This window comes from Gadus chalcogrammus, chromosome 2, assembly GCF_026213295.1.
Source record: "Gadus chalcogrammus isolate NIFS_2021 chromosome 2, NIFS_Gcha_1.0, whole genome shotgun sequence".
In the NCBI taxonomy this organism is placed as follows: domain Eukaryota; kingdom Metazoa; phylum Chordata; class Actinopteri; order Gadiformes; family Gadidae; genus Gadus; species Gadus chalcogrammus.
The window spans coordinates 20,545,759-20,572,629 of NC_079413.1; the positions used below are offsets into that span (position 1 = coordinate 20,545,759).

The 26,871-nt window shown below is 45.8% G+C and overlaps 2 protein-coding genes and 1 long non-coding RNA gene across 3 annotated transcripts; 2 read left to right on the forward strand and 1 right to left on the reverse strand.

The window, feature by feature from the left end:
* Window positions 1-9,122: 9,122 nt before the first annotated feature.
* Window positions 9,123-12,321, forward strand: LOC130398233 (phospholipase A and acyltransferase 3-like). Its single transcript, XM_056604905.1, has 5 exons — window positions 9,123-9,208; window positions 9,495-9,536; window positions 9,639-9,789; window positions 9,975-10,249; window positions 10,595-12,321. The coding sequence occupies exons 2-5, from the start codon at window positions 9,525-9,527 to the stop codon at window positions 10,760-10,762; spliced, it is 606 nt and encodes a 201-aa protein (XP_056460880.1). The 5' UTR covers window positions 9,123-9,208; window positions 9,495-9,524; the 3' UTR covers window positions 10,763-12,321.
* Window positions 12,322-15,933: 3,612 nt separating this feature from the next.
* On the reverse strand, window positions 15,934-16,911 carry LOC130398249 (uncharacterized). The gene is made up of 4 exons (XR_008900832.1): window positions 16,852-16,911; window positions 16,696-16,759; window positions 16,418-16,455; window positions 15,934-16,225 (listed from the first exon to the last, which is right to left on the reverse strand). It is a non-coding gene; the product is annotated as an uncharacterized LOC130398249 (long non-coding RNA).
* Window positions 16,912-23,806: 6,895 nt separating this feature from the next.
* On the forward strand, window positions 23,807-25,079 carry LOC130402404 (phospholipase A and acyltransferase 4-like). Its single transcript, XM_056606557.1, has 3 exons — window positions 23,807-23,818; window positions 23,921-24,029; window positions 24,215-25,079. Exons 1-3 carry the CDS (start codon window positions 23,807-23,809, stop codon window positions 24,559-24,561), a joined length of 468 nt encoding a protein of 155 aa, XP_056462532.1. The 3' UTR covers window positions 24,562-25,079.
* Window positions 25,080-26,871: the final 1,792 nt, after the last annotated feature.

Below are 26,871 nucleotides of genomic sequence, written 5' to 3' on the forward strand. Positions count from 1 at the left end.
CCACGCTCCGTGTGGAGTGAGCTTTAACGCCAAACGGTGGCGCCAAGCCCTGCCGAGAGTAGGCTAAGCAAACACCCTCACATACCCAGCGAAAAAACCGCTGCTTAGAGAGAGCGCGGCCCCTGCTAGCGTCGCTATAACACACAAACAACTGTTGTGTGGAGCGGAACGCGGCCGAGCGATTCACGTACATAGCCAACGCCCGAACCGGGCACAGGAGATGCAACTCCGCCTCCGCCTCACTAGAATGAGGCGGGGGGTGAAAAGCCTTAAGCACAATATCCCTTGACCGAAAATAACTATTAATGTTCTTCGGGAGGAACGCAGGATTAGGTCTGAGCAACGCGAAGGAGCTGTCCTCGTTTAGCAACAAGCAACTCGGGCTGACAGACAGAGCGGTTAGCTCACTGGCCCGCTTGGCAGAAACCAAGGCCAACAAGAGCGCCGTCTTAAATGACAGGGCATCCAAAGGGGCCTGAGAAAGAGGCTCGAAAGGATCCCTGGACAATCTGCGCAACACGGTGGGGAGATCCCAGCGTGGTGTAAGCACGCGTGAAACAGGCCTAACCCGTCTAGCCCCACGCAAGAATCTCTTGACCAGTGGATGGCTGAAGATCGGTCCACCATCACAGCCTGCATGGCCAGCCGAAACGGCTGCCGCATAGACCTTGATAGTGGAGAAGGCCAAACCTTTTTCCAATAAGTTTTGCAGAAACGAAAGCACGCTTCCCACCTCGCATTGAGATGGGACAGCGTGGTTCGTCTCACACCAATTAGAGAAGGCGCACCACTTCGCCGCATAGAGGGAAGAAGTAGAAGGCGCACGAGCACTCTGAATAGTGTTGATAACCGTCTCAGGCAAACCTTTGCCCTGCAGGATCAACCTCTCAGGAGCCAAACCAACAGCCGTCCCGAGACATCGGGCGGGTGGTGCACCGTCCCGTGGGCAGAGGCGCTGCATCCCATTAGGCATACCAGGCAATTGCCTGGGGCCCCGCAATTGCTTGGGGCCCCGGGCCACCCCCCCCCCCGTCAACAATCGCTCCATACCCCCCCCTCACCACAGAGCTGAACGGTTCTCCGGGGCCACTAATATCAGGGACAGTCTCTCCTGTCTGACCCGTTCCAGAAGAGGAAGGATCAGCTGGAGCGGGGGAAACGCATACAGGAGAGCCCGCGGCCACGGTGTGTGTGCCCACGTATCTACCCCCAACGGGGGAAGATCCCGAGGGCTGAGGGAGAACCACCACCTGCAGTGCGTGTTCTCCCTGGACACGAAGAGGTCCACCTGCGCTGTCCCGAACCTCTGCCAGATCAGTCTGACAATGTCGGGATGTAACCGCCACTCGTCTCGGCGGAGACCGCCTCGAAACATGAGGTCCGCCCCAAAGTTCTGGGCGCCCGCGATATGCAGGGCTCTCAGACTGAGGAGATACTGATGAGCCCAAAGCCAGAGCTCGACCGCCTTTCGGTGGAGAGCAGGGGAGCGGACTCCCCCCTGTCTGTTGATGTACGCCGCTGCCGAAACGCTGTCTGTCCTGATCAGAACGTGGCAGCCGCGCACCAGGTGAAAGAAATGCAACAGCACTTTCCTCACAGCGTCGAGCTCCAACACATTTATGTGTGCTGTAGGGGGCGTGCGCCACTCGTCTCCGACCGAGTGATAGAGGCACGTTCCTCCCCAACCCGTCAACGAGGCGTCCGTGAAGACCACTACGTAGGACGCCACCCTGCCCAGGGGAACACCCCTGAGAAGAGCGGAGGGTCCTTTCCAATATTCCAGGTCTGGCGACACCGAACGGGGAACGAGGAGCACCCTGAGCTTGTGTCGCCTGGGGTCCAACCGTTGGCGAGCAAACCACCGCTGGAGTCTGCGCATAAAAAGCAGACCCAGGGGGACCACGGGGTGGGCAGCTGCCATCAGCCCTAACAGGCGCATGGTGGACAGTGCGGTCACGTTTCTGTGAACGTGAAAACGGGAGAGCGCCGACAGGATGGCGTCTCGCCGAGGAGGCGAAAGCATCGCAGTCATGGTGGCTCCAGGCAAAGCCCCAAGTAGACTGTCTGCCGGCTGGGGAGCGGGGAGCTCTTCTCCCAGTTGATGGCAAAACCCAGGAAGGAGAGATGGTTTATCACCAACATGGTGTCCCTTCTCGCGGTCTCTTCTGAGTTGCTCAGAATAAGCAGGTCGTCTAGGTAGAAGAGAATCCTCTTTCCCTGACGCCTGAGCGGTTCCAACGCCGTCTCCACACACTTCGAGAAGGTGCGCGGAGCCAGGGAATAGCCGAACGGCAGACACTGGTACTCGTACGCCATCCCCATAAAGGCAAAGCGGAGAAACTTCCTGTGCGCCTGCCGAACAGGGACGTGGAAGTAAGCATCCTTGAGATCCAGGGATGTGAACCAATTGCCCTCTCTCACACACCGGAACAACGCTCCGACAGTGAGCATTCTGAACTTCCTCGTGGCAACAAATCTGTTGAACACGCGAAGATCCAGAATAGGTCTCTTTTCCCCTGACTTATTGGAAACCAGGAAGTAGCGGGAATAAAACCCTAGGTGAGACTCGTAGGGAGGAACGACAGTGATGGCCCCCTTTACCAAGAGACGTGCCACCTCTGCTGCTAGAGCCGTGCTCGCAGCCGGGTCCCGTAGCGTGGTCTCCACCAACCCCATAAAGGGTGGGGGACGACGCTTGAACTGTATGGGATGGCCCCATCTCAACGTGGTGTCCAACCACGATGGCAGAACGCACCGCTCTTGCCAACACGCATAGCGGTCGGAGAGAGGGCGAGCCGAACAGCTGAGGAAGACCGTCCAGGAATAACCCGTATTCCTCTGCCCCTACCGCCTCCACACTGCGTGTGAACCAAGGGGGGCTTCCCATGAAAGGGAGGAGGCTCAGCGAGCGTAGGAGACGTACCAGAACTAGCAGCTGTAAAAACAACGAGCTGTCTAGACGTCGCGCTCGTGCCCGCTGAACAGGGAGCGAGCCGTCCGGCCGCAGCACCTGTGTGCATGCGCTGTCCGCAGGCTGTAGCCACAGCGCGCGGACCCGTCTCCCCACTTATAATGTGGGGAACCAGGAGACCGGTACAAGCGGCCGTATCCACGGGCTCATGCAACGAGTCTCTGATCCGTCCATGAGGCTCCAAGGGACGCCGCTTCTTAGAAGCAGGTGAACGAGAGGCCATGTGAACACGCCGTCCGACCGCCACCCTACAGCCACCGGGCTGAGAGGGGGAAAGAGGCAACATGGAGGAGCGCACCACAAGCGTAGGACGCAGGTGGCCTGAGGAATATCGCTCTTTAGGTACCATGTACTGCCGTTCGGCCGAACGGTCTTTACTTTTTTCTTTAATAGGGAAAGAGAAAGTAGGAGCAAGCGTCCGGAACTTCCCGGTCCGTGGTGCTGTTGCTCTCCCTGTGCACGGCGGCTGCGGCTGCTGCTGCACCGGGGCTGGAGTCGGAGGCGGCCACCTGGAACGCTGGGACCGTCCTAGACCCAGCTTCCTCCCAGCCTGCTGGCGGGAGGAGCCCGTGAGAATCGCCCCGAACCGGGAACGATTCTCACGGACTGACTGCTGGTGCGCGAGCACCTCGGAGAACCTGGGACCAAATAGGCCATCCGGCGCTAGTGGACCCTGGACGAGGCTGGCCCGCTCTCGTTACGGCACCGCAGTGTGGGAGAGCCATATGACCCTTTGAATCATGGTAGCCCACGCCATATGCCAGCCGGCCGAAACGGCTATCGGCTGGCATAGCTGGAGGATGGCGCTGGAAAAGCGGGAAACCGCCAGCCATCTCGCGGCTTCCTCCGGGCCGTAGGCCTCCCTGTCAGCCGACAAGGAGACCATGGCAGAGGAGAGCAGGGCGATGTTGTTGACCGCCGCCGCGGATTGAGAGGCACAAACTAACACCCTGTCCGTTAGGCCGACAATCTGCTTCTGGAGGCGGTCGGGGGGCAGCGGCTTTTCGTTAGGGAGCCATCCGGCGCCCGGACAGAGAAGCGCTGCCAGGGGAGTATCGGCCCACCCCTCCACGTTGGTGAAATCCGTGTAGGATCTTACCGGAGCCTTCAGGGTCGAAGGGTCCTCACCTGCAGCAATAAACAAGTGCTGCAAAGGCGGGAACAAGGGGCACTGGGTAACCCGCCGGGAAAAAGATGGGGTGCGAAAGCACTCGCCCTGCATATCGTCAGATACGTGGGCGAGAGGCGGGGCCGGCATGGGAATCCATTTGATGGCCGCCGCCTCATCCATGATCTCCCGGAAGAGATCGGTCATCCGGCGCGGACCCTCGTGTTGTATGACGGTGGCGGTTGTAACCCGAGAGCGGGAAAAACCGGACACCGAGTCGCCGAAGACATCGTCCAGGGAGGTGTCGATGATGCCATCGTCGACGTCAGGGCCGGCCCTGAACAGGTCGATGGCGTCAGCCAGTTCCACCGCAGGGGAAAAGAAGAGATGCCTGGAGAGGATCCCCTCTTCAGGCAGCTCCCGGCAGGCGACACAGGAGACGGGGGCCGCCATAGCAGCCGCGGCGTGGTCGGCTTCGAGGCACCGAAAGCCCGCCAAGTGCCCGTCACCCGGTGCCAGGGAGGCGGGACAGGAGGCGCATAGGAGTCCTGAAAAGGACCTAGCTCCAGGAGCGCTCTCAGGTGGCCCTGAAAAGGCCCGAGCCGCTGCCACCGCCTTGGGAGATCCGTGTTGAAGTTCCCATCTTCTTAATAGTAGTTCTCAATTTCTCGCTGATAAGCACAAGTGCTGAAAGAAAAGGGAGGATGAGCGACGGTATACACCGCGTTATATAGACACGATACCGTGTGTAACGGACCTATTGTGTATCCACCTGTATTGCGCCCCGGAACCTTTTGTTTACGTTTCACCCGGTACCCTTTTAGAGGCGCACAGCAGCATTCACGGCGATGCGTGTTTCGCGCGTAGTCGCGTCGAAAACGTAAGTTAATATGTCTTAAAGCCTGTTTTTTGGTTATATAAATGTTGGGTTCATATTGAAACATTTTGTGTGTAAGTTTTATAGTTCATTTGTCTTACACCGGTCGCATTTCTATGCCGTTTTATGTCTGTGAATAGCGTATGAAGCAAGCTAACGGCTGACCCATGAATGTCCGGTGAATGCAACTTTTCGCTCTCAATTTACCCTCGTCTTGCACCCTTGGCAAGCGGAGCGAGGTATGTTGGTTTATTGTGTGCCTTTAGTGTGATTATGTTTAATTTTGGTGTCTTTATGTAAGTGAAGCAAATAATGCAAACGTTTAAGTTTTCTTTGTTGTGCTGAAATATGTTTTCTGTCATTCTTTTATTTGTGAACATGGAAATTGTACTGCACTGATGTTAATATATTTGTGTAAAAGTGCAACCATTTTGTGTTACTTTTTCTAGTTTCACGGTGCCATAGCAACAAAAGAACAACATAATAAAAGGTTGCACCCGTCAGAGACTCTCCGGTTATTTCGATGTCGAGGGCTGCTACACCGTGGGAAATGTGAGCGGTGCCCACGCTGATAGGTGCATAGTTTGAATTTTCAGCACACGGGACAAGCCCATAAGGCGAAGCCTAGACGGCGTAGCCTACATGAAATAGAACTGCGACATGCCGCCGGTTGCCGCGAGGCACCATCCCCCGGCAGCGGGCAGCCGGCAGCAGGCAGCGCCCGGTTCAGTCGACTTCAGGTTGATGTAAAAGTGGAAGAACCAGAGACGTCGCAGAACCCGACAAAGATGTTTGTGATTCATAATACTTGCATGGGCCCTTCACAACTTCTGGCGGTGAATTATATTTGATAATTCACCGTTGCCAAGTATAATTGACCGCTGTCAAGGTAAACAAAGGCTTTTTTGCCTCTAATGGCGAGACCTTTTTTCTTTTTGGCCTTTTTTGGGTGGGCTCAAGCTCACCCAAAACTTGCCTTAGCCCACCCTATCATTTCGTCCTCAAATCTAATATTCTACCTTTTTTTTTTACACAAGCAATGAGAGAATAGCTGCTGTACACTAATGAACAGGCACAAATGGGCTAGTGAAATCGAGCGCAACCTTCCTGCAGGAATCTCTAACCTCTGATTGGTGGGTGGGCGTCTCCTGTTTGACAAAACCAAAAAGGCAGCACGAGCACACTTAAGCTAGTTTCTGCTGTTTTGTCTGTCAAAAAGGCTTGCTAGTCTTTATCAGAAAATCCACGATTACCAACTGTGTTATAACATGACCAGCTAATAATAATAATAATAATTTTAAAACCTTGACATAATCTGTCAAATGACTATTAAATGACAGTTGACCACAAGGCGATTCTAACTATGCCGCCTCTTGAATTGTTTCATTTTTTAGTCGGCAGGGGCTAGTAATTCTGCGTAACATGATAAGCATGATAAGGTGCAAGGAGCAGAAAAAGTTGACATGGGTGTTAATTTTCAGTTGAAAAAAGACGCTGGCATTATTTTATCAGCTGAGGGCGTATTCATTGCCATAACAACTGAGCTAATCAACAAGTACCACATGTTCTAATACTATGAGGCTCATGAAAACGCCCTCAGCTTATAAAATTGATTTATTTTAATAAGTTACTTATTTTAATTTAAATAAACATAATACCAAGGGTCAGAAGTTTTACAAGAATTTTGATCGTACAAAGTCATGACAGAGGGACTTGGTGTCTTTATTCATGCTTGAAAGAAGAACATATATTATTTTTTTTGAAAGGGAATAAGCTGATGAAGCTGACAAATTCAGCAAATTCAACTGTGCACTCCAGGCTATGCCGACTGTTCTCACAGCCTACACCCTTGCCCTAACTTTAGGAGCTTCCACAGCAATGTGTGAAAACTCATTTTCCACGTTGAAAAACGTCTCCTCAGAGCATCGGCGCGGTATGCTGCACAGACGCAAGGCCCAGCTGATTCAGCTTGCTTTTGAAAAGGACCTAACTCACAAGTTTACGTCTGAGTGGAAGGATATGTTGATGAAGAGGTTATAATGCAATGCTCAGCACTTTACATATTTGTACTACTATTTTAAGGCATACTATTTTTTTACTATTTTTTTTTTTAGGCATACAATGGCACTAAGTTAACGGTATAGTGTATGACATGAATGTAGTGAGTGAAAGAAATGTTGAATGTATTTTCTTTCTTTATTTATTATTTATTATGTTACCTTTTTAAATGAGACCAGTACGTGAGTGCACTGAATTTCGTTCTACTTCTGTCCAATGACAAATAAATATATCCTATCCTATCCTAATGGCAATGCATATCTCTCTGTTAACTGCTTTTACACCTAATATGTTGCATAGTCCAGTGTTTTATGGATATATATTCATAGCATTGCTTCTATGTAATGTATTGCTTTAAATGATGAGGAATGATGTGATGTTGTAGGCTATAGCTATAGGGTCATATTGCTGTTGGTTATGTTTAACGTGATGATTATGTGCTGCGCGAATAGAGAAAATATACATACTCTAGGCTAATAATAATTGTGGCCCCCTATGCATTTGATATGCCCCCCTTAAGAGTCAGGTCTGGCGACGGGTCTGGCTTTGAATGGCTGAAGTACATGAACTGCGACATGCCGCCGGTTGCCGCGAGGCACTGTCATGCCAAATTTGTACCGGCTGCCAAATTTGTACCGGGCACGTCAACAGTTGTCCGTTGCCAGGCAACGGACAACTGATTACGTAAGGGTTGTCCGTTGCCGGGCAGGTTTCAAAAAACATTCGCGCTCATGTTGCCAAAGACACAATAACATAATACAGATAACGGATCGCTAGATAACACTTGTTTTTACTTTATATTTGTATTGTATTTAATTGTTTAATCAAATTTAGCTAGTAAACTGAGTGTTTAAAGCGGGTTTCAAAAAACATTCGCGCTCATGTTGCCAAAGACGAAATAACATAATACAGAAAACGGATCGCTAGATAACACTTGTTTTTACTTTATATTTGTATTGTATTTAATTGTTTAATCAGATTTAGCAAGTAAACTGAGTGTTTAAAGCAGGTCAAGGACGAAATAGCACAATACAGATAACGGACAAGTGCGAATGAACAAGCTTGAAGGTTCGCGGATGTTCGTGAACCTTACACGTCATTCGACGCGATCGTCCGTTGCCAGGCAACGGACGACGCAATCATCTGTTGCCAGGCAGGTTTGGAATGGATTACGTATGGATGACGCGCCCGGTACAAATTTGGCAGCCGGTACAAATTTGGCATGACAGCACCATCGCCCGGCAGCGGGCAGCCGGCACGGTTCAGTCGACTTCAGGTTGATGTGAAAGTGGAAGAACCAGAGACGTCGCAGAACCCGACAAAGTCGTTTGTGATTCATAATATCGTCTGGAGGCGCACACAGCTTGTGGCCGTGATAATATGTATTAAATGATATAGATTTCTATGTATTATATGATATTATTTAGATATAGAGCTCCAGGACTGTAACGCAAGTGTTGTACACTTCCTTGTTATTTGGATAACCGTTCTGCTTTTGGTGTTATGGCGCATAACACGTCGGACTCTCGTCTCTGGTATTAACGAGACTTGTATTGGGGGTTATCTCAGCCAAGGTTGAGAATGAATTGGGGGGAAGGAACTTTGGCTTTGACTCCCTCAAGAACATGAACCACGACATGGAGGAGAAAGGGATTGTTGGCGGCGAATGTCTCCAGCTTGAGACCCGCTGAGGGACCACCACCGGAGGCGGAGGTGCCTAAGCGCTGCCCAGCAACGGACCACCTTCTCCTCCTTGTCGCGGTTCAGTCTACTTCACATTGATGAGGACGTTGAAGAACCAGGAACGTCTACTTCATTAACCCTTGCCTAACGTAACAGTGTTGAAAGTACAAGAATTTGAATTGACCTAAATGTGCTGGAAACAACCAAAACATAAGCTATTTATTGAAATAAATGATGATTGCGGGAACTTGGTGTTGCGGGATTAATACTGAATCAGTAAAAATATGAGTGAAGGCACACTCGTAGGCTTTGGTGGTTGGAAAATAACGGTGTTGAGGATCATCTGATTCTAATAGTCCTCCTGCCAAAAACTCTCCCCTCCACTTTCAAAGCTATGTGCTTCCTGTGACGACTCATAATGAAACCGAAAGGTTTTTTTACACAGATATATATTTGCTCTTTGGATCAAGCAGATCACTGACTTAAGGCACTTCCTCGGACAAGCCTAGAGGTAGGATACATTTTTTTTAAATATGTAGTCCTACAATCTAAGTTCAGATATAGGATGATGTTTGTGATGTTCTTTCAAAGAAATAAGATCAAAATTCAACTGTCATCTGGTAGCTTGATTAAAACACCTCGATGTGTAGGCCTAGTCGTCACAGCTGGCCTATTGAAGGCTAAGACACCATTTAAATAGCCTAAAATGTGATTTGCTATTGGCTAATGTTCGTGATTATTATGATAACCTCATTTTAATATTCAACCCTCTATGATTTCTGTTGTTAATTCCTAAGTACATTTTTTAAAGGAAAATTTGCATCAAGATGGTTCCCGTGGTGAGTCTATGTCCAAACTGTTGAATGTCATTTGTAATGCTCTGCCTTACCATAGGTTTTATGACTGAAGGAGACTAAATAATGTCTCTTATGTTTAATTAGAATCCAAAGTACCCACAACCTGTGGACCAGATAATCTTTCGTGAAAAGGTCCCACAACCTGGGGACCTGATAGAAATCTTTCATGGTTTAATCAATCATTGGGCTGTATACGTTGGGGATGGCTTTGTTGTTCACCTGACAACACCAAATGGTAAGTAGGCCTAACAACACACGACATTTCTTAAAATACGAACTAAACACAGGGCCTGCTGACATCTTCTCATGACTTAAACATATCCTACTTCAAGAAATCTATGTATGGGTCTGAAAGTGAATTGAACTCTTTAATACATATAAAAGACATTGTAATGGATAGGCCTTCATTTTACTCTAAAGGATCCAGTGCAACAAGCAGCAGCATCAGTGGCAGCAGCAGCGGGGCTATGTCAATTACAAAAGCTGTGGTGAAGCGCGAACCACTGAAAAATGCTGGAGATTCCAAATGGGAAATCAACAATTCAATGGACGGCGAGTGCCGACCCCGGGACGCCGAGATCATCGTGGCAGAAGCTCTCCAGCTGGTGGACACCGAGCAGCTGTACAATTTATTTTTTAATAACTGTGAACACTTCGCTAAAGGGTTGCGCTACGGCATAAGTCAATCTAAACAGGTGAGTCTTCCTGGAGAGATATGTGTGTACTGTGGTAGCTACAGGGGAGGGCTACTTATTAATTTATAAAATAGAGTATTTATCTGTGGTCTACTTATCTCACAATAACTCCCTTATTACTACAGAGCAGTCTATCCTTCCTGTTATTGTGGACAACAGCGTATATTATACTCATGTAAACAGCATCACAATAATTTGTTTTTGTGTGTGTGTGTGTGTGTGTGTGTGTGTGTGTGTGTGTGTGTGTGTGTGTGTGTGTGTGTGTGTGTGTGTGTGTGTGTGTGTGTGTGTGTGTGCGTGTGTGTTTTTGTGTGTGTGTGTGTGTGTGTGTCTTCTGCATCGCAGGCAGTTATTGGAGCAATCCTTTTGATGTTGATCCTTGTAGTTCTAGTTGGAGGTGGAGTTCCAGGTTTAGTAATGTTAGGACTGGGTTGGTTGGTTTGGGTGGGTTCGGGCAAGAAAAAGGTTAATGACAAGGACAAACTAATGTCCAAACTAAAAGACCATGGATAAGAGTATATGCAGACGCGTCGCCAGACCTGACTCTTAAGGGGGGCATATCAAATGCATAGGGGAGCACAATTATTATTAGCCTAGAGTATGTATATTTCCTCTATTCGCGCAGCACATAATCATCACGTTAAACATAACCAACAGCAATATGACCCTATAGCTATAGCCTACAACATCACATCATTCCTCATCATTTAAAGCAATACATTACATAGAAGCAATGCTATGAATATATATCCATAAAACACTGGACTATAGGCTACAACATATTAGGTGTAAAAGCAGTTAACAGAGATATGCATTGCCATTAGGATAGGATAGGATATATTTATTTGTCATTGGACAGAAGTACAACGAAATTCAGTGCACTCACGTACTGGTCTCATTTAAAAAGGTAACATAATAAATAATAAATAAAGAAAGAAAATACATTCAACATTTCTTTCACTCACTTCATGTCGTCATACACTATACCGTTAACTTAGTGCCATTGTATGCCTAAAAAAAATATATAGTAAAAAAATAGTATGCCTTAAAATAGTAGTACAAATATGTAAAGTGCTGAGCATTGCATTAGAACCTCCTCATCAACATATCCTTCCACTCAGACGTAAACTTGTGAGTTAGGTCCTTTTCAAAAGCAAGCTGAATCAGCTGGGCCTTGCGTCTGTGCAGCATACCGCGCCGATGCTCTGAGGAGACGTTTTTCAACGTGGAAAATGAGTTTTCACACATTGCTGTGGAAGCTCCTAAAGTTAGGGCAAGGGTGTAGGCTGTGAGAACAGTCGGCATAGCCTGGAGTGCACAGTTGAATTTGCTGAATTTGTCAGCTTCATCAGCTTATTCCCTTTCAAAAAAAATAATATATGTTCTTCTTTCAAGCATGAATAAAGACACCAAGTCCCTCTGTCATGACTTTGTACGATCAAAATTCTTGTAAAACTTCTGACCCTTGGTATTATGTTTATTTAAATTAAAATAAGTAACTTATTAAAATAAATCAATTTTATAAGCTGAGGGCGTTTTCATGAGCCTCATAGTATTAGAACATGTGGTACTTGTTGATTAGCTCAGTTGTTATTGCAATGAATACGCCCTCAGCTGATAAAATAATGCCAGCGTCTTTTTTCAACTGAAAATTAACACCCATGTCAACTTTTTCTGCTCCTTGCACCTTATCATGCTTATCATGTTACACAGAATTACTAGCCCCTGCCGACTAAAAAATGAAACAATTCAAGAGGCGGCATAGTTAGAATCGCCTTGTGGTCAACTGTCATTTAATAGTCATCTGAAAGATTATGTCAAGGTTTTAAAATGATTATTATTATTATTAGCTGGTCATGTTATAACACAGCTAGTAATCGTGGATTTTCTGATAAAGACTAGCAAGCCTTTTTGACAGACAAAACAGCAGAAACTAGCCTAAAGGTGCGAACACACCAAGCGCGTACCTCGCGTACCATGTACGCGCGTAACGCACCTAAAATGTTGCTTGACCATTTTGTGTCAAAAATGGTCAGATACGCGCGTACGCATACGCGCGTAGATGAGACCGCCCAAACCCTCCCCCCCCCCCCCCAGCCTGTGGCTGCGCTGGATTTAGGAGTCCGAGGAAGGAAACCCAAACGCCGCTGTGTTTGGGTAGATGATAGAGCTTGGATCGGGTTAGATTAAATAATCTCGGATATAAATAACAATAATCTGGTTAAATAACTTCACATGGTGTGTCTGGTGTGTTTCCAGCATTCGTAGTGTTGATCAGCAGATATATAGTCCGCCAAGACGTTGAGGTTGCTTAGCAATCAGAGACTCTGGCCATGCAAGTGAACGGAGCGTTCACTCTTCGTCATAACTATCAAACCAAACATCCTTCACATTCACCGAGCGAACATTATGAAAGTAAAATGCACATTTCTCGCTAGAAATGTTTCCATAAACGCATTTAATGGCGTAACTATGTTACTATTTCCACCCAGAATAAAGAAAGTTGCCGGCCGTGGCTGCCATGGACATGGCTGCGCTGGAGTCCGAGGTAGGAAACCCAAACGCCGTGGTGTTTGGGTGATAGAGTTTAGATCGGATGAGATTAAATAATATCGGATATAAATAACAATAATCTGGTTAAATAACTTCACATGGTGTGTCTGGTGTGTTTCCAGCATTCGTAGTGTTGATCAGCAGATATATAGTCCGCCAAGACGTTGAGGTTGCTTAGTAACCAGAGACTCTGTCCATGCAAGTGAACGGAGCGTTCCCTCTTCGTCATAACTATCAAACCAAACATCCTTCACATTCACCGAGCGAACATTATGAAAGTAAAATGCACATTTCTCGCTAAAAATGTTTCCATAAAAGCATTTAATGGCGTAACTATGTTACTATTTCCACACAGAATAAAGAAAGATGTCGGCCGTATGCTTCTGTCCAAGCTCACTACTCTCTGCCAGTGACGTCGGGTCAAGCTCAACGCTGATTGGCTATTGCGGCGCGTATGAGCGTAAAAAGTCAAGTACCCCTGACTGCAGCCCGCAGACGGAGCCCACATGGAGGGGGCGGGCACTCAGTCCACATGGAGGGGGCCGGCCCTCCGCCCACATGGAGGGGGCCGGCCCTCCGCCCACATGGAGGGGGCCGGCACTCAGTCCACATGGAGGGGGCGGGCACTCCGACCACATTGACGATTGAGCAGATTTCCGCTGCTCTTGTTAATGCAAGAGTAAACGGTAATACTATGTTAAGCTAGCGGGAGCCCATGCTGTTAATTAATTTCTTGCTGCGTGCCATGGAACTATTATAAAGTTAAGCATAGCCTAAACGACTTGCAAATACATTTTCTCTTGTTTATTTTTTTTTCGCTTAGCTGTTCCACTCATGGACCTATTAACCCTTATAAGGTGTTCGGGACCCGTTTTCAGTTTTTAGCTTTATAAAAGCTAAAAACTTTAGCTTTTATAAAGCTAAAGTTTTTAGTTCATTGGCCAAAGCCAATGAACTAAGATTCATTGGCTTTGGCTCATTTTCTTTGAGGAACATAAATCAGAAAACATTTTCAATGACCCCCCCCCCAGTATACCCCCCCATCACATTTATATTACACACAGGGTGTTCGGGTCCAGTGGACCCGGAGCTAGTTTTAAGTGTGGAAATCATAGGTTCTGTGCACCCTCATTTTCCCTTCTTCCTCTGTGTGTGTGTGTGTGTGTGTGTGTGTGTGTGTGTGTGTGTGTGTGTGTGTGTGTGTGTGTGTGTGTGTGTGTGTGTGTGTGTGTGTGTGTGTGTGTGTGTGTGTGTGTGTGTGTGTGAGAGAGAGAGGTGAAGCAGGTGAATGGGCCCACAGTGTGCACCCACTGTTCCCGCACAAGGTTGCAAAATTGAAGCACCCAACACTATCTACACCCATATTCCCACACATTTCACCCTCTGTCTTGCGGGAACCAAGCTTGGGGACCTGAAACTATAAAAAAGCTCTGTCAGCGTGGTTCCATACCACAACTGATCAAGATGGCAAAGCGATTCTCTGTTCAGACTGCCTTACAGTTGATATTTGAAGAGACAGAGGGTTTTGATGGTGATGCAGAGGAAATAGTTTCGGAAAGTGAGGATAACATTTCAGAGTCTGACACCGAGTTTGAAGAGGAGGATGAGCATCAGCCAGCCCCGAAACGTAAAAGAGCCTCAGGACTAGCCCTTCAGCAGGCAGGACCAGCCCGCAAGCAGCCAGCCCCAGGACCATCCCGCGAGCAGCCAGCCCCAGGACCAGCCCGCAAGCAGCCAGCCCCAGGACCATCCCGTGAGCAGTCAGGACCAACCCGCAAGCAGCCAGCCCCAGGACCAACCCGCAAGCAGCCAGCCCCAGGAACAACCCGCAAGCAGCCAGCCCCAAGAACAACCCGCAAGCAGCCAGCCCCAGGAACAACCCGCAAGCAGCCAGCCCCAGGAACAACCCGCAAGCAGCCAGATGTAGGACCAGCCCGTCAGCCAAAAAGAAACACTGTGAAGTGTGTGGACCCATGATGGACAGAAAAACACAATATACATGGAACCAGTGCAAAAAATACATATGCAATACACACACAGTGAGACTCTGCCCCTCATGTGTGGTATAGTCTGATATACGTATAATGGCAGAGTTCAAAGGCTTTAATGTGTTGTTCAGACAGATGTTATTGAGTATGTTTCCATTTCTAATGATGTTGATTATTTCCAAGTTATCCCTGTTTTATGAGGCATTTCCTTCTTTTGTTGCATTTTAATACAAAAAGAAACAAAAACGAGTGGCACCTCTATTCATAAATGTGATTTAACAAAGGTAAAGTGAACAAATTTAACATATGTGTTGTTTATATTACTTGCAATTGGGATGAAGTAACCATCTGGTGAGTATTTAAAAAAAAAAGCTTGATTATGTTGAATTAAAAGGCAATGGGTCCACCAGACCCAGCAGCACCTCCTGTGTGACAAAAAAACGAACACCCTATGAAGGTTAAGGTTCCACTTAAGAGTTCACGTTACAACCGTTCGCCGTTGCTCCATGTTTAAATCACAGTGCATTGTTCGTGAACCCGTTCACTAACTGAAATAGTGCCCCCTAGTGATCTTTTTTTTTTTTACTCAGTATTAATAGCCCTACTATTGCTGTTTTCGCTTCAATTTTTGTATTTCTCTACTCATTGCTTCGACAATGCAACATTAAAAGTTACTAACAGCGACTTCACAGAAGCTCTGGTTTACGGCCCCCCACCGCCCTTGGGCCCCTGGGCATGTGCCCGGTGTGCCCGTGCGGTAATCCACCCTTGCCTGTAAACAATGCAACGTGTGCGAACTCCTGTACCCGTCTGTCTGTGAGAGTTACAGGCCCAGTAAGAGCCAAAATAAGATTTGGGGAACTATGAAGACTGGGACCCAAAGGTATGACCTTAACAGATGTAATGTGAGGAATAACGAAGTGACCACATCTAAGGGCAAAAATGTACCTCAATAGACATAATGAAAAGCTACATGTGTGAAGCACATTAAGTTACACCAATCACAGGAGCACTAACAACAGCCTTTTTATTCAACAAAACAATTAAAAAATAACAACTACAAAAAATAGATTGTAAACTATCAACATAAAAGATAAATCAGAGTTGTGTGGCGCAGGCGTCACGGGGAGGGGGACGGGGGACAGGGAGGGGGAGAGGTGTTTGACTCAAAAGAGGCAAACACCTTCAGGTTTCTCCTGTCCATCATCTCCACACAGAACAGTTCATAGTCAGTATGTAATCTGAATGAGAATTGGAATGGTTTCCACGTTTCTTCCTCATCCCCGCCGTCATGGGATTTGCGCTGTGTTGATGCTGCCATCTGCTCCCAACCTTCCATCCCAATGACCTCTGGGAGAGAAACGCTGTCCTTGAAGGACTGTAACTGGCACCATGCTGCTGCCTTAATTGTGTCCTTCAGGACAACATCATCTTCCTTGAAGAAGAAAGAAACAATTATCTGTGTCTGTACTTGACACCCTACTCTCCCAAAACCACAAAATGGTATGCAAACAAAGGCTACTACTACTGATGAGTTTTCAGTGATAAAAAACACTATTCAACTAGTCATCAGACTATTTCATCTGGCTATACATACAACCTCCAGCATTACACACATATTACATACCAGGTTCCCAGGTTCCAGTTCCTGGTCTTCAGTTTTGTCTGGAAATAAAACAGATTGTTGTCTGTAATGTTGAGTAGGCTAATACAATGGAATACTAAAAGTAGGCCCTAGTATGCAATAGATCAGCCATGGAGTAGGCTATAACTTGTATATTGATGGAGATATGTGTACAACTTAATTTGGAAGTAGAAGCCTAATAGAATCAATCGTATCTCACAAATACTCTGAATATGTGTAGGCCTACATGGATTCACCTGGATTAACAGTCTATACATTACCTGATCCTTCAGAGCTGGATGCTGTTGGAGCAACTCTAGCCCTTTTTGTGCAGAGATCTTTATCCTGAAATGTATTAGTGGTGGGAGGGTGGTAAGACTATAGTCTTTCACAATTGCTCTAAGACAACATCACACATTACAGTATATGACACGTACCCGTAGCTTTTTTTCCTCCCGTCTTCTCTTCCTGCTTCCTGAAAGCTCCTCTGCAGACCTTGGTGAGTAAATGGCATACATTACATACATACAAATATATAATAACAATAATAATAATAATAATAATAATAATAATAATAAAAATTAAGAAAATGTACCTCTGTATTTAACCGAGGCATGGCATTTAATGTGATAGTCGATAACACATTTTGACCCTTTGTATCTGCAGAAGGGGCAGTGATGAAGACCGCTGCTGTCCAGCTGTATTTCAGGGCTCTCGCCATCCACAATTACACTGACGTGTCTCTAAAAGTCAAAGAAAACCAGTATAAACAGAAAAGCAGTTTTCTACAAAAAAACATTGCAGCGTTTCGGTTTTCTATTTTTCGGCTGCTTTGTATAAGATGGCTTGTGCATATACACAATGTAATTAGACTAAAATAATATTGATATTCGATTTCTGTGGACTCTTATGAACATTTCAAGACCCAACATGAAGTATCAACTCATTGCTAAGGATATGTAAGAATGCACCAAGGGTGGGGGAGTTTGAGGGGGGCTATTTTGACCTAAGACACTAGGATATATTTGATCTATATTCACTAAACATATTTATTCCACCGAATGGTTGACATTGGTTGACATTCCTGAGATTCTAAGCTTTCAAACGGTGTATGACATGACTATATCACTCAACCTTATGATGCTGAAAATTGACCTAGCATGTTGGGGGGAACATGCTAGGTGTAACTAAAACTTTCCCGTCGGTGGGATTTGACGATTAAGTAGTTAACAAGACATAATACACAATTGCATGAATATTACTAAATATATTAAGCATTTTGACAGTCTCACTTACTTGCATGTTTTAGGCATCACTCGCTCGGGCGGGCACACTCTAATTTCAGGTAATTACAGGTACATTTCAGCTAATTTCAGGTCAGAAACGGGATCAGAAATGCTGTTTGACCAGTCCTCTTAATGTGAACTGAGTGGCCGCCCCCTCGATGTGGCCTGAGTGCCCGCCCCCTCCATGTGGACTGAGTGCCCGCCCCCTCCATGTGGGCGGAGCGCCGGCCCCCTCCATGTGGACTGAGTGCCCGCCCCCTCCATGTGGGCTCCGTCTGCGGGCTGCAGTCAGGGGCTTCTCTAAAAAGTTCAATTTTTTGAACTCCTCGCGTACGCGCGTATATGTACGCGCGTATATGTACGCGCGTATATATACGCGCCTCATACGCCCCTAACGCGAGTAAAATGTTGCTTTACGCGTGTACGCGTCTCATACGCGCGTAAACCAATGGTTCCCTATGGAAAAATTGCCAATTTTATACGCGTCGTACGCGAGTAACGCGCTTGGTGTGTTCGCACCTTTAAAGGTGCGAACACACCAAGCGCGTACCTCGCGTACCATGTACGCGCGTAACGCACCTAAAATGTTGCTTGACCATTTTGTGTCAAAAATGGTCAGATACGCGCGTACGCATACGCGCGTAGATGAGACCGCCCAACCCCCCCCCCCCCCAGCCTGTGGCTGCGCTGGATTTAGGAGTCCGAGGAAGGAAACCCAAACGCCGCTGTGTTTGGGTAGATGATAGAGCTTGGATCGGGTTAGATTAAATAATCTCGGATATAAATAACAATAATCTGGTTAAATAACTTCACATGGTGTGTCTGGTGTGTTTCCAGCATTCGTAGTGTTGATCAGCAGAGAAATAGTCCGCCAAGACGCTGAGGTTGCTTAGCAATCAGAGACTCTGTCCATGCAAGTGAACGGAGCGTTCACTCTTCGTCATAACTATCAAACCAAACATCCTTCACATTCACCGAGCGAACATTATGAAAGTAAAATGCACATTTCTCGCTAGAAATGTTTCCATAAACGCATTTAATGGCGTAACTATGTTACTATTTCCACCCAGAATAAAGAAAGTTGCCGGCCGTGGCTGCCATGGACATGGCTGCGCTGGAGTCCGAGGTAGGAAACCCAAACGCCGTCGCGTTTGGGTGATAGAGTTTAGATCGGATTAGATTAAATAATCTCGGATATAAATAACAATAATCTGGTTAAATAACTTCACATGGTGTGTCTGGTGTGTTTCCAGCATTCGTAGTGTTGATCAGCAGATATATAGTCCGCCAAGACGTTGAGGTTGCTTAGCAATCAGAGACTCTGGCCATGCAAGTTAACGGAGCGTTCACTCTTCGTCATAACTATCAAACCAAACATCCTTCACATTCACCGAGCGAACATTATGAAAGTAAAATGCACATTTCTCGCTAGAAATGTTTCCATAAACGCATTTAATGGCGTAACTATGTTACTATTTCCACCCAGAATAAAGAAAGTTGCCGGCCGTGGCTGCCATGGACATGGCTGCGCTGGAGTCCGAGGTAGGAAACCCAAACGCCGTGGTGTTTGGGTGATAGAGTTTAGATCGGATTAGATTAAATAATATCGGATATAAATAACAATAATCTGGTTAAATAACTTCACATGGTGTGTCTGGTGTGTTTCCAGCATTCGTAGTGTTGATCAGCAGATATATAGTCCGCCAAGACGTTGAGGTTGCTTAGTAACCAGAGACTCTGTCCATGCAAGTGAACGGAGCGTTCCCTCTTCGTCATAACTATCAAACCAAACATCCTTCACATTCACCGAGCGAACATTATGAAAGTAAAATGCACATTTCTCGCTAAAAATGTTTCCATAAAAGCATTTAATGGCGTAACTATGTTACTATTTCCACACAGAATAAAGAAAGATGTCGGCCGTATGCTTCTGTCCAAGCTCACTACTCTCTGCCAGTGACGTCGGGTCAAGCTCAACGCTGATTGGCTATTGCGGCGCGTATGAGCGTAAAAAGTTCAATTTTTTGAACTCCTCGCGTACGCGCGTATATGTACGCGCGTATATGTACGCGCGTATATATACGCGCCTCATACGCCCCTAACGCGAGTAAAATGTTGCTTTACGCGTGTACGCGTCTCATACGCGCGTAAACCAATGGTTCCCTATGGAAAAATTGCCAATTTTATACGCGTCGTACGCGAGTAACGCGCTTGGTGTGTTCGCACCTTTAGTGTGCTCGTGCTGCCTTTTTGGTTTTGTCAAACAGGAGACGCCCACCCACCAATCAGAGGTTAGAGATTCCTGCAGGAAGGTTGCGCTCGATTTCACTAGCCCATTTGTGCCTGTTCATTAGTGTACAGCAGCTATTCTCTCATTGCTTGTGTAAAAAAAAAAGGTAGAATATTAGATTTGAGGACGAAATGATAGGGTGGGCTAAGGCAAGTTTTGGGTGAGCTTGAGCCCACCCAAAAAAGGCCAAAAAGAAAAAAGGTCTCGCCATTAGAGGCAAAAAAGCCTTTGTTTACCTTGACAGCGGTCAATTATACTTGGCAACGGTGAATTATCAAATATAATTCACCGCCAGAAGTTGTGAAGGGCCCATGCAAGTGAACGGAGCGTTAATAATTTAAGTAAGGGATAATGCCCGACGAGGTGTCCATTATCAGGAATTAATGGACGACGTGGAGGCGTGAACCGTCCGACGCGAAGCGGAGGACGGTTGCCTCCGCGAAGTCCATTAATTCCTGATAATGGACACCTCGAAGGGCATTATCCCGCTTATACCACGGTCACTTACCAACGGTGACCAAATTAAGACCATTCATTTATATTTTCATGCGTTTTACAATCTGAATATAAAGTTTTCCACAAAACATACATTTGTTTGCCTGGTTACGCCTGAGGGTCCGACTAATACCCGGAACCACCATTACACGCCCGTTGGGTTCTCATGCAACGGAAACGTTGTTCACTCCTCCAGTAATTAGGACGGACCATAGCTACGACTTTAGAACGGGAGGTAGCGGGAGGTATTATAGTCCGCTGAGCTTTGTTTTGTTTCCCGTTGCTATGGTTACTACTATTTTAGAGACGATACGCCAGCTAGCGCATTAATTGAGAACGGTAAACAGACAATTTGACGGAACTACTTGTCCAGGTGTCCGTATATCAGGAGTTAATGCACACCCTGCATCCAATCAGAATCGAGTATTCCCGCAGACCGTGGTATAAATAATATTATACAACGGGGGACCTAAATCCAGCGATCTGATTGGTTCCCAACTGTTGTTTAATGAGCGTATACATAACTGCTATGACGCCCGATCATTTTGTGAAAGTTTGCATATCACTCAGCGCCTGGAAGTAGAAACAGTTACAAAGTAAAACATATGAAGGATGATGGAGAGTGTGTAAATGTTGTTACTCCGGGAGTGAGCAAGGCGATGGAGAGACTAACGAAAGCTTAGGCACACGGCGAGTGAACTGCTCCATAGGATAAATTGCCGGTGAACCGCTCTATTGGAGCCTTCTCTCGGAGGGACGCTAAAGTGTGTTGCATAGCGACCGTCGACGCATAGCGGCAGACAGGAGGGACTACTTTTTTGTATTCTTTAATTAAACGGCTATTTTGACTTTCTTGGTTTCTTTTTAAATGTAGTGTTTCTATGACTTTCGTTTCGCCATAACAGTAACCGTTGTATAAAAGCAATAGATCACTTCAGTCAGTGGCATGTGCTCATTATACCACTGTGAAGGGGGTCGCCGGCCCTCCGCTGCGCGTCGGGGCCGGACAACGCCCCTTAACAGTGGTATAATGAGCACATACCACAGCCTGGCGTGATCTATTGCTTAAATATAACATATATACATATTTTTTTCTTTTTTTGAGATCTGTGCCTCAAGTGGGGGGGCACAAGCATTGTGGGGGGGGGGCCCGGCCCCCTATGGCCCGCCCATAGCGACGGGCCTGCCCTACCCTGTGACGTCATCATTTCTCCACAATGTGTGCCTTGAAAATGGTGACATGCTAGAGCCAGATGCGGATGCTGAACTAGAAATGCTTGACCCCCAACCTCCCCGTGGCCCCCTAGCAGATAACCAGACCCCTGGTAATGTTACAAGAGACAGACTGGCTGCCATTGTCTCGGGCAACGAGCAAGACCCATTGTAAAGATGTTTAACCTGAAATGGTATTTATATTTTGTAATTGGCATGTTTAAATAAAGGAGGTGGTATTAGAAAGGTGGTATTAGATAATAAAGGTGGTATTAGATAATAATCGGTTAAGAACAAGAACACTTTAGAATAAACACTTTATTTAAATAAGAAACACTGAACCACACATCTAAAAATACACACACACGCATCTAAAAATACACACACACGCACACCTAAAAATACACACACACACACACACACACTCTCTCAGCTTTTGAGAGAATGGTGGAGAATCACACTTCTCCACCATTCCGCCAACTTTGCCTCGTTCTCCTCATGCCTCGCCTGCTCCCTGGCACTCTCCTCTTGGAAGGGGTGTCTGGGATGGTGGAAGAGGTGCCTGGGGTGGAGGAGCATGAGGGAGAGGTGGGGGGGGCTGGTGGCAGTGGACTCAACGAAGTCCTGAAAGAAAACGAATAAGAAGGAATTAGGAATTATATGCCAGAACTGGGTGATATGGCCATATGTTATGTACAATATATAATAGCTATGTAGGCCTACACAATATAGTACTGCCAAATAATACATTGATTAACCATGTAATATTACTAATATAATATAATATATTAGTATATATAATGTTACTTGTAGAATATTACTAATATAATATAATATATTAGTATAAAGCTTATTTTTAACCTGGAGTCACTAGAACATGGAGGATCTGGATATCATACGACATGAGCCCTGCAGGCAGCTCCCCGACCGCGGGCCGCCCGACCGCGGGTCGCCCCAGACCGCGGGCCGCCCGACCCCGGTCGACGGCCGGGGTCGGGTTACCAGCCATCCCCCTCTACCTCCTGAGCTTGTGTCAGTAGCCTGGAGGTGGGTAGACGTACCACCTTCTTCTTGAAGTTCTTCTGCTCCGAGGCCTCCGAGGTTCTGAGTCGCAGCAGCAACAGCTGCTGGGCCCTGAGAGGGACAACGGAGCATCGACCGTTACAAGCGTTACATATCATAACACCTGGCAAGTGTATCGACAATCAATGTCGAAAGTTGTCTTCAATTGTCAATCAATTCAAATTCTTGTACTTTCGACACCAGTAACTTCAACAAAACAAATGTCCTTCCTAACCTTTTGATGATTAAATATAAAGTAAAGGCTTGTCCGAGGAAGTGCCTTAAGTAAGTGATCTGCTTGATCCAAAGAGCAAATGTGTAAAGAAAACTTTCGCTTTCATTATGAGTCGTCATAAAGGAAGCACATAGCTTTGGAGGTGCAGCTCCGTCTCTGTCTACTTCATTAACCCTTGCCTAACGTAACAGTGTCGAAAGTACAAGAATTTGAATTGACCTAAATGTGCTGGAAACAACCAAATATATTTATTGAAATAAATTATGATTGCGGGACCTTGGTGTTTCGTGATTAATACTGAATCAGTAAAAATATGAGTGAAGGCACACTCGTGGGCTTTGGTGGTTGGAAAATAACGGTGGTGCTCCACCTCCAAAGCTATGTGCTTCCTTTATGACGACTCATAATGAAAGCGAAAGTTTTCTTTACACAGATATATATTTGCTCTTTGGATCAAGCAGATCACTTTCTTAAGGCACTTCCTCGGACAAGCCCAGAGGTAGGACCATTTTTTTTTAGATATGTAGTCCTATCTAAGTTCAGATATAGGATGCCGTTTGTGATGTTCTTTCACAGAAATAAGATCAAAATTCAACTGTCATCTGGTAGCTTGATTAAAACACCTCGGTGTGTAGGCCTAGTCGTCACAGCTGGCCTATTGAAGGCTAAGACACCATTTAAATAGCCTTAAATGTGATTTGCTATTGGCTAATGTTCGTGATTATTATGATAACCTCATTTTAATATTCAACCCTCTATGATTTCTGTTGTTAATTCCTAAGTACATTTTTTAAAGGAAAATTTGCATCAAGATGTCTCCCGTGGTGAGTCTATGTCCAAACTGTTGAATGTCATTTGTAATGCTCTTCCTTACCATAGGTTTTATGACTGAAGGAGACTAAATAATATCTCTTATGTTTAATTAGAATCAAAAGGACCCACAACCTGGGGACCTGATAGAAATCTTTCATGGTTTATACAAGCATTGGGCTGTATACGTTGGGGATGGCTTTGTTGTTCACATGACACTAAATGGTAAGTAGGCCTAACAACACACAACATTTCTTAAAATACGAACTAAACACAGGGCCTGCTGACATCTTCTCATGACTTAAACATATCCTACTTCAAGAAATCTATGTATTGGTCTGAAAGTGAATTGAACTCTTTAATACATATAAAAGACATTGTAATGGATAGGCCTTCATTTTACTCTTAAGGATCCAGTGCAACAAGCAGCAGCAGCAGTGGCAGCAGCAGCGGGGCTGTGTTAATTACAAAAGCTATTGTGAAGTACGAAAAACTGAAAGCTGTTGTTGGAGATGCCAAATGGGAAATCAACAATTTAATGGACGGCGAGCGCCAACCCCGGGACGCCAAGATCATCGTGGCAGAAGCTCTCCAGCTGGTGGGCTCCGAGCCACAGTACAATTTAATTTCGAATAACTGTGAACACTTCGCTACAGGGTTGCGCTACGGCATAAGTCAATCTCGACAGGTGAGTCTTCCTGGAGAGATATGTGTGTACTGTGGTAGCTACAGGGGAGGGCTACTTATTAATTTATAAAATAGAGTATTTATCTGTGGTCTACTTTTCTCACAATAACTCCCTTATTACTACAGAGCAGTCTATCCTTCCTGTTATTGTGGACAACAGCGTATATTATACTCATGTAAACAGCATCACAATAATTTGTTTTTGTGTGTTTTTGTGTGTGTGTGTGTGTGTGTGTGTGTGTGTGTGTGTGTGTGTGTGTGTATTTGTCTGTGTGTGTTTGTGTGTGTTTGTGTCTTCTGCATCGCAGGTGTTGAAGCCTGTACGTACCATCATTGGTTGTTTTCTAAGGTCAAGGTTGCTGACAAGGCCAAACTAAAATACCATAGATAAGAGTATGTGATATTAACACAATTTAAACCAAATGTTTAATGACAAACTTGTAATTCACTTTGTCAGCGTACTTTTTAATACGTTATCTTTCAATATGGTTATTACTTAAAGGAATTATTACTCAGTCTTTCTTTAACTTTCAGGTAATCCCCAATTCCCATTGAGGATTACCCATGCTTATAATGTATTCTCTTTTATTATTGTAAGACTCTTGATGATGAAAGATTAAGCAAATGGTGTTTATAACATAGCTACAAAGCAAATTATTCTCTCTCTCTCTCTCTCTCTCTCTCTCTCTCTCTCTCTCTCTCTCTCTCTCTCTCTCTCTCTCTCTCTCTCTCTCTCTCTCTCTCTCTCTCTCTCTCTCTCTCTCTCTCTCTCTCTCTCTCTCTCTCTCTCTCTCTCTCTCTCTCTCTCTCTCTCTCTCTCTCTCTCTCTCTCTCTCTCTCTCTCTCTCTCTCTCTCTCTCTCTCTCTCTCTCTCTCTCTCTCTCAGTTAAAGGCTGGTTTATGCTCGGTTACGTAAGCGTAAGCGCAAGCGCAAGAGGCCCTTGCGCGCCCTTGCGCCCCCCTTGCGCGACTTCTCACGTCTTGCGTGCGTCGGGTGATTTTTCTAGACTTGCGTCATTTTTTACGTAAGCTTTTACGCGAGCAGCCCAGCCTGCAAGGCTGTGATTGGTTTGCTGGTCTGGTTACTACTTCCTGTCTGGAGTATCACCCGGCAGGCTCATATACAAAAGCATTAACCTGAAGTGAAGTTAACTTTGCTGCCAACACATTATGTCGTTTTAAAATGTAGAGAGATATGCACATTTATACAACCCCAATGATCAACAACTTCATCACCCCTGTTCCTCTGTCTGTTACCATCATTCACTGTGTATGGGGAGAACACGATCTGGCACATAAACAAACCAACGACTCCCACAGACAAAGACGTCATTCTCGAGGTCGTCTTCAACGAAAAACTTTACTCCACATATTACTCCACCTACTGTTCTGGCGGTAAATTGCTTGGCAACACGCGCAACCTAAAAGGGAGCATGAATTGCTTTGATTACATTTTGCGCAACAACGTAACACCAACGCTGAAGCATGCAGCCGCCTTAAGACTAAATAATTGTTTCTATTTGTAATTGTAAAATTCAGTCATGTCACGTAGATCATGTGTTATGTTGAGAGCTAAAGGCGGCTGCATGCTTCAGCGTTGGTGTTACGTTGTTGCGCAAAATTTACTCAAAGCAATTCATGCTCCCTTTTAGGTTGCGCGTGTTGCCAAGCAATTTACCGCCAGAACAGTAGGTGGAGTAATATGTGGAGGAAAGTTGAAGACGACCTCGAGAATGACGTCTTTGTCTGTGGGAGTCGTTGGTTTGTTTATGTGCCAGATCGTGTTCTCCCCATACACAGTGAATGATGGTAACAGACAGAGGAACAGGGGTGATGAAGTTGTTGATCATGGGGCGGGCACTCCGACCACATTGACGATTGAGCAGATTTCCGCTGCTCTTGTTAATGCAAGAGTAAACGGTAATACTATGTTAAGCTAGCGGGAGCCCATGCTGTTAATTAAATTATACAAACAGATGGTACGGGAGTATTGTGACTGGGTATCTTTCTTGCTGCGTACCATGGAACTATTATAAAGTTAAGCATAGCCTAAACGACTTGCAAATACATTTTCTCTTGTTTATTTTTTTTTCGCTTAGCTGTTCCACTCATGGACCTATTAACCCTTATGGTGTTCGGGACCCGTTTTCAGTTTTTAGCTTTATAAAAGTGATACAAATAATTATTTTTTTGAACTAAGATTAATTGGCTTTGGCTCATTTTCTTTGAGGAACATAAATCAGAAAACATTTTCAATGACCCCCCCCCCTGTATACCCCCCCATCACATTTATATTACACACAGGGTGTTCGGGTCCAGTGGACCCGGAGCTAGTTTTAAGTGTGGAAATCATAGGTTCTGTGCACCCTCATTTTCCCTT

What these genes read in the sequence shown, in the direction of transcription:
- LOC130398233 (XM_056604905.1), top strand. An exon ending in TCACCTGACAACACCAAATG is followed by an intron (nt 9,790 to 9,974) that starts GTAAGTAGGCCT and finishes TTTACTCTAAAG; the next exon opens with GATCCAGTGCAACAAGCAGC. An exon ending in GCATAAGTCAATCTAAACAG is followed by an intron (nt 10,250 to 10,594) that starts GTGAGTCTTCCT and finishes TCTGCATCGCAG; the next exon opens with GCAGTTATTGGAGCAATCCT.
- LOC130402404 (XM_056606557.1), top strand. An exon ending in TGTTCACATGACACTAAATG is followed by an intron (nt 24,030 to 24,214) that starts GTAAGTAGGCCT and finishes TTTACTCTTAAG; the next exon opens with GATCCAGTGCAACAAGCAGC.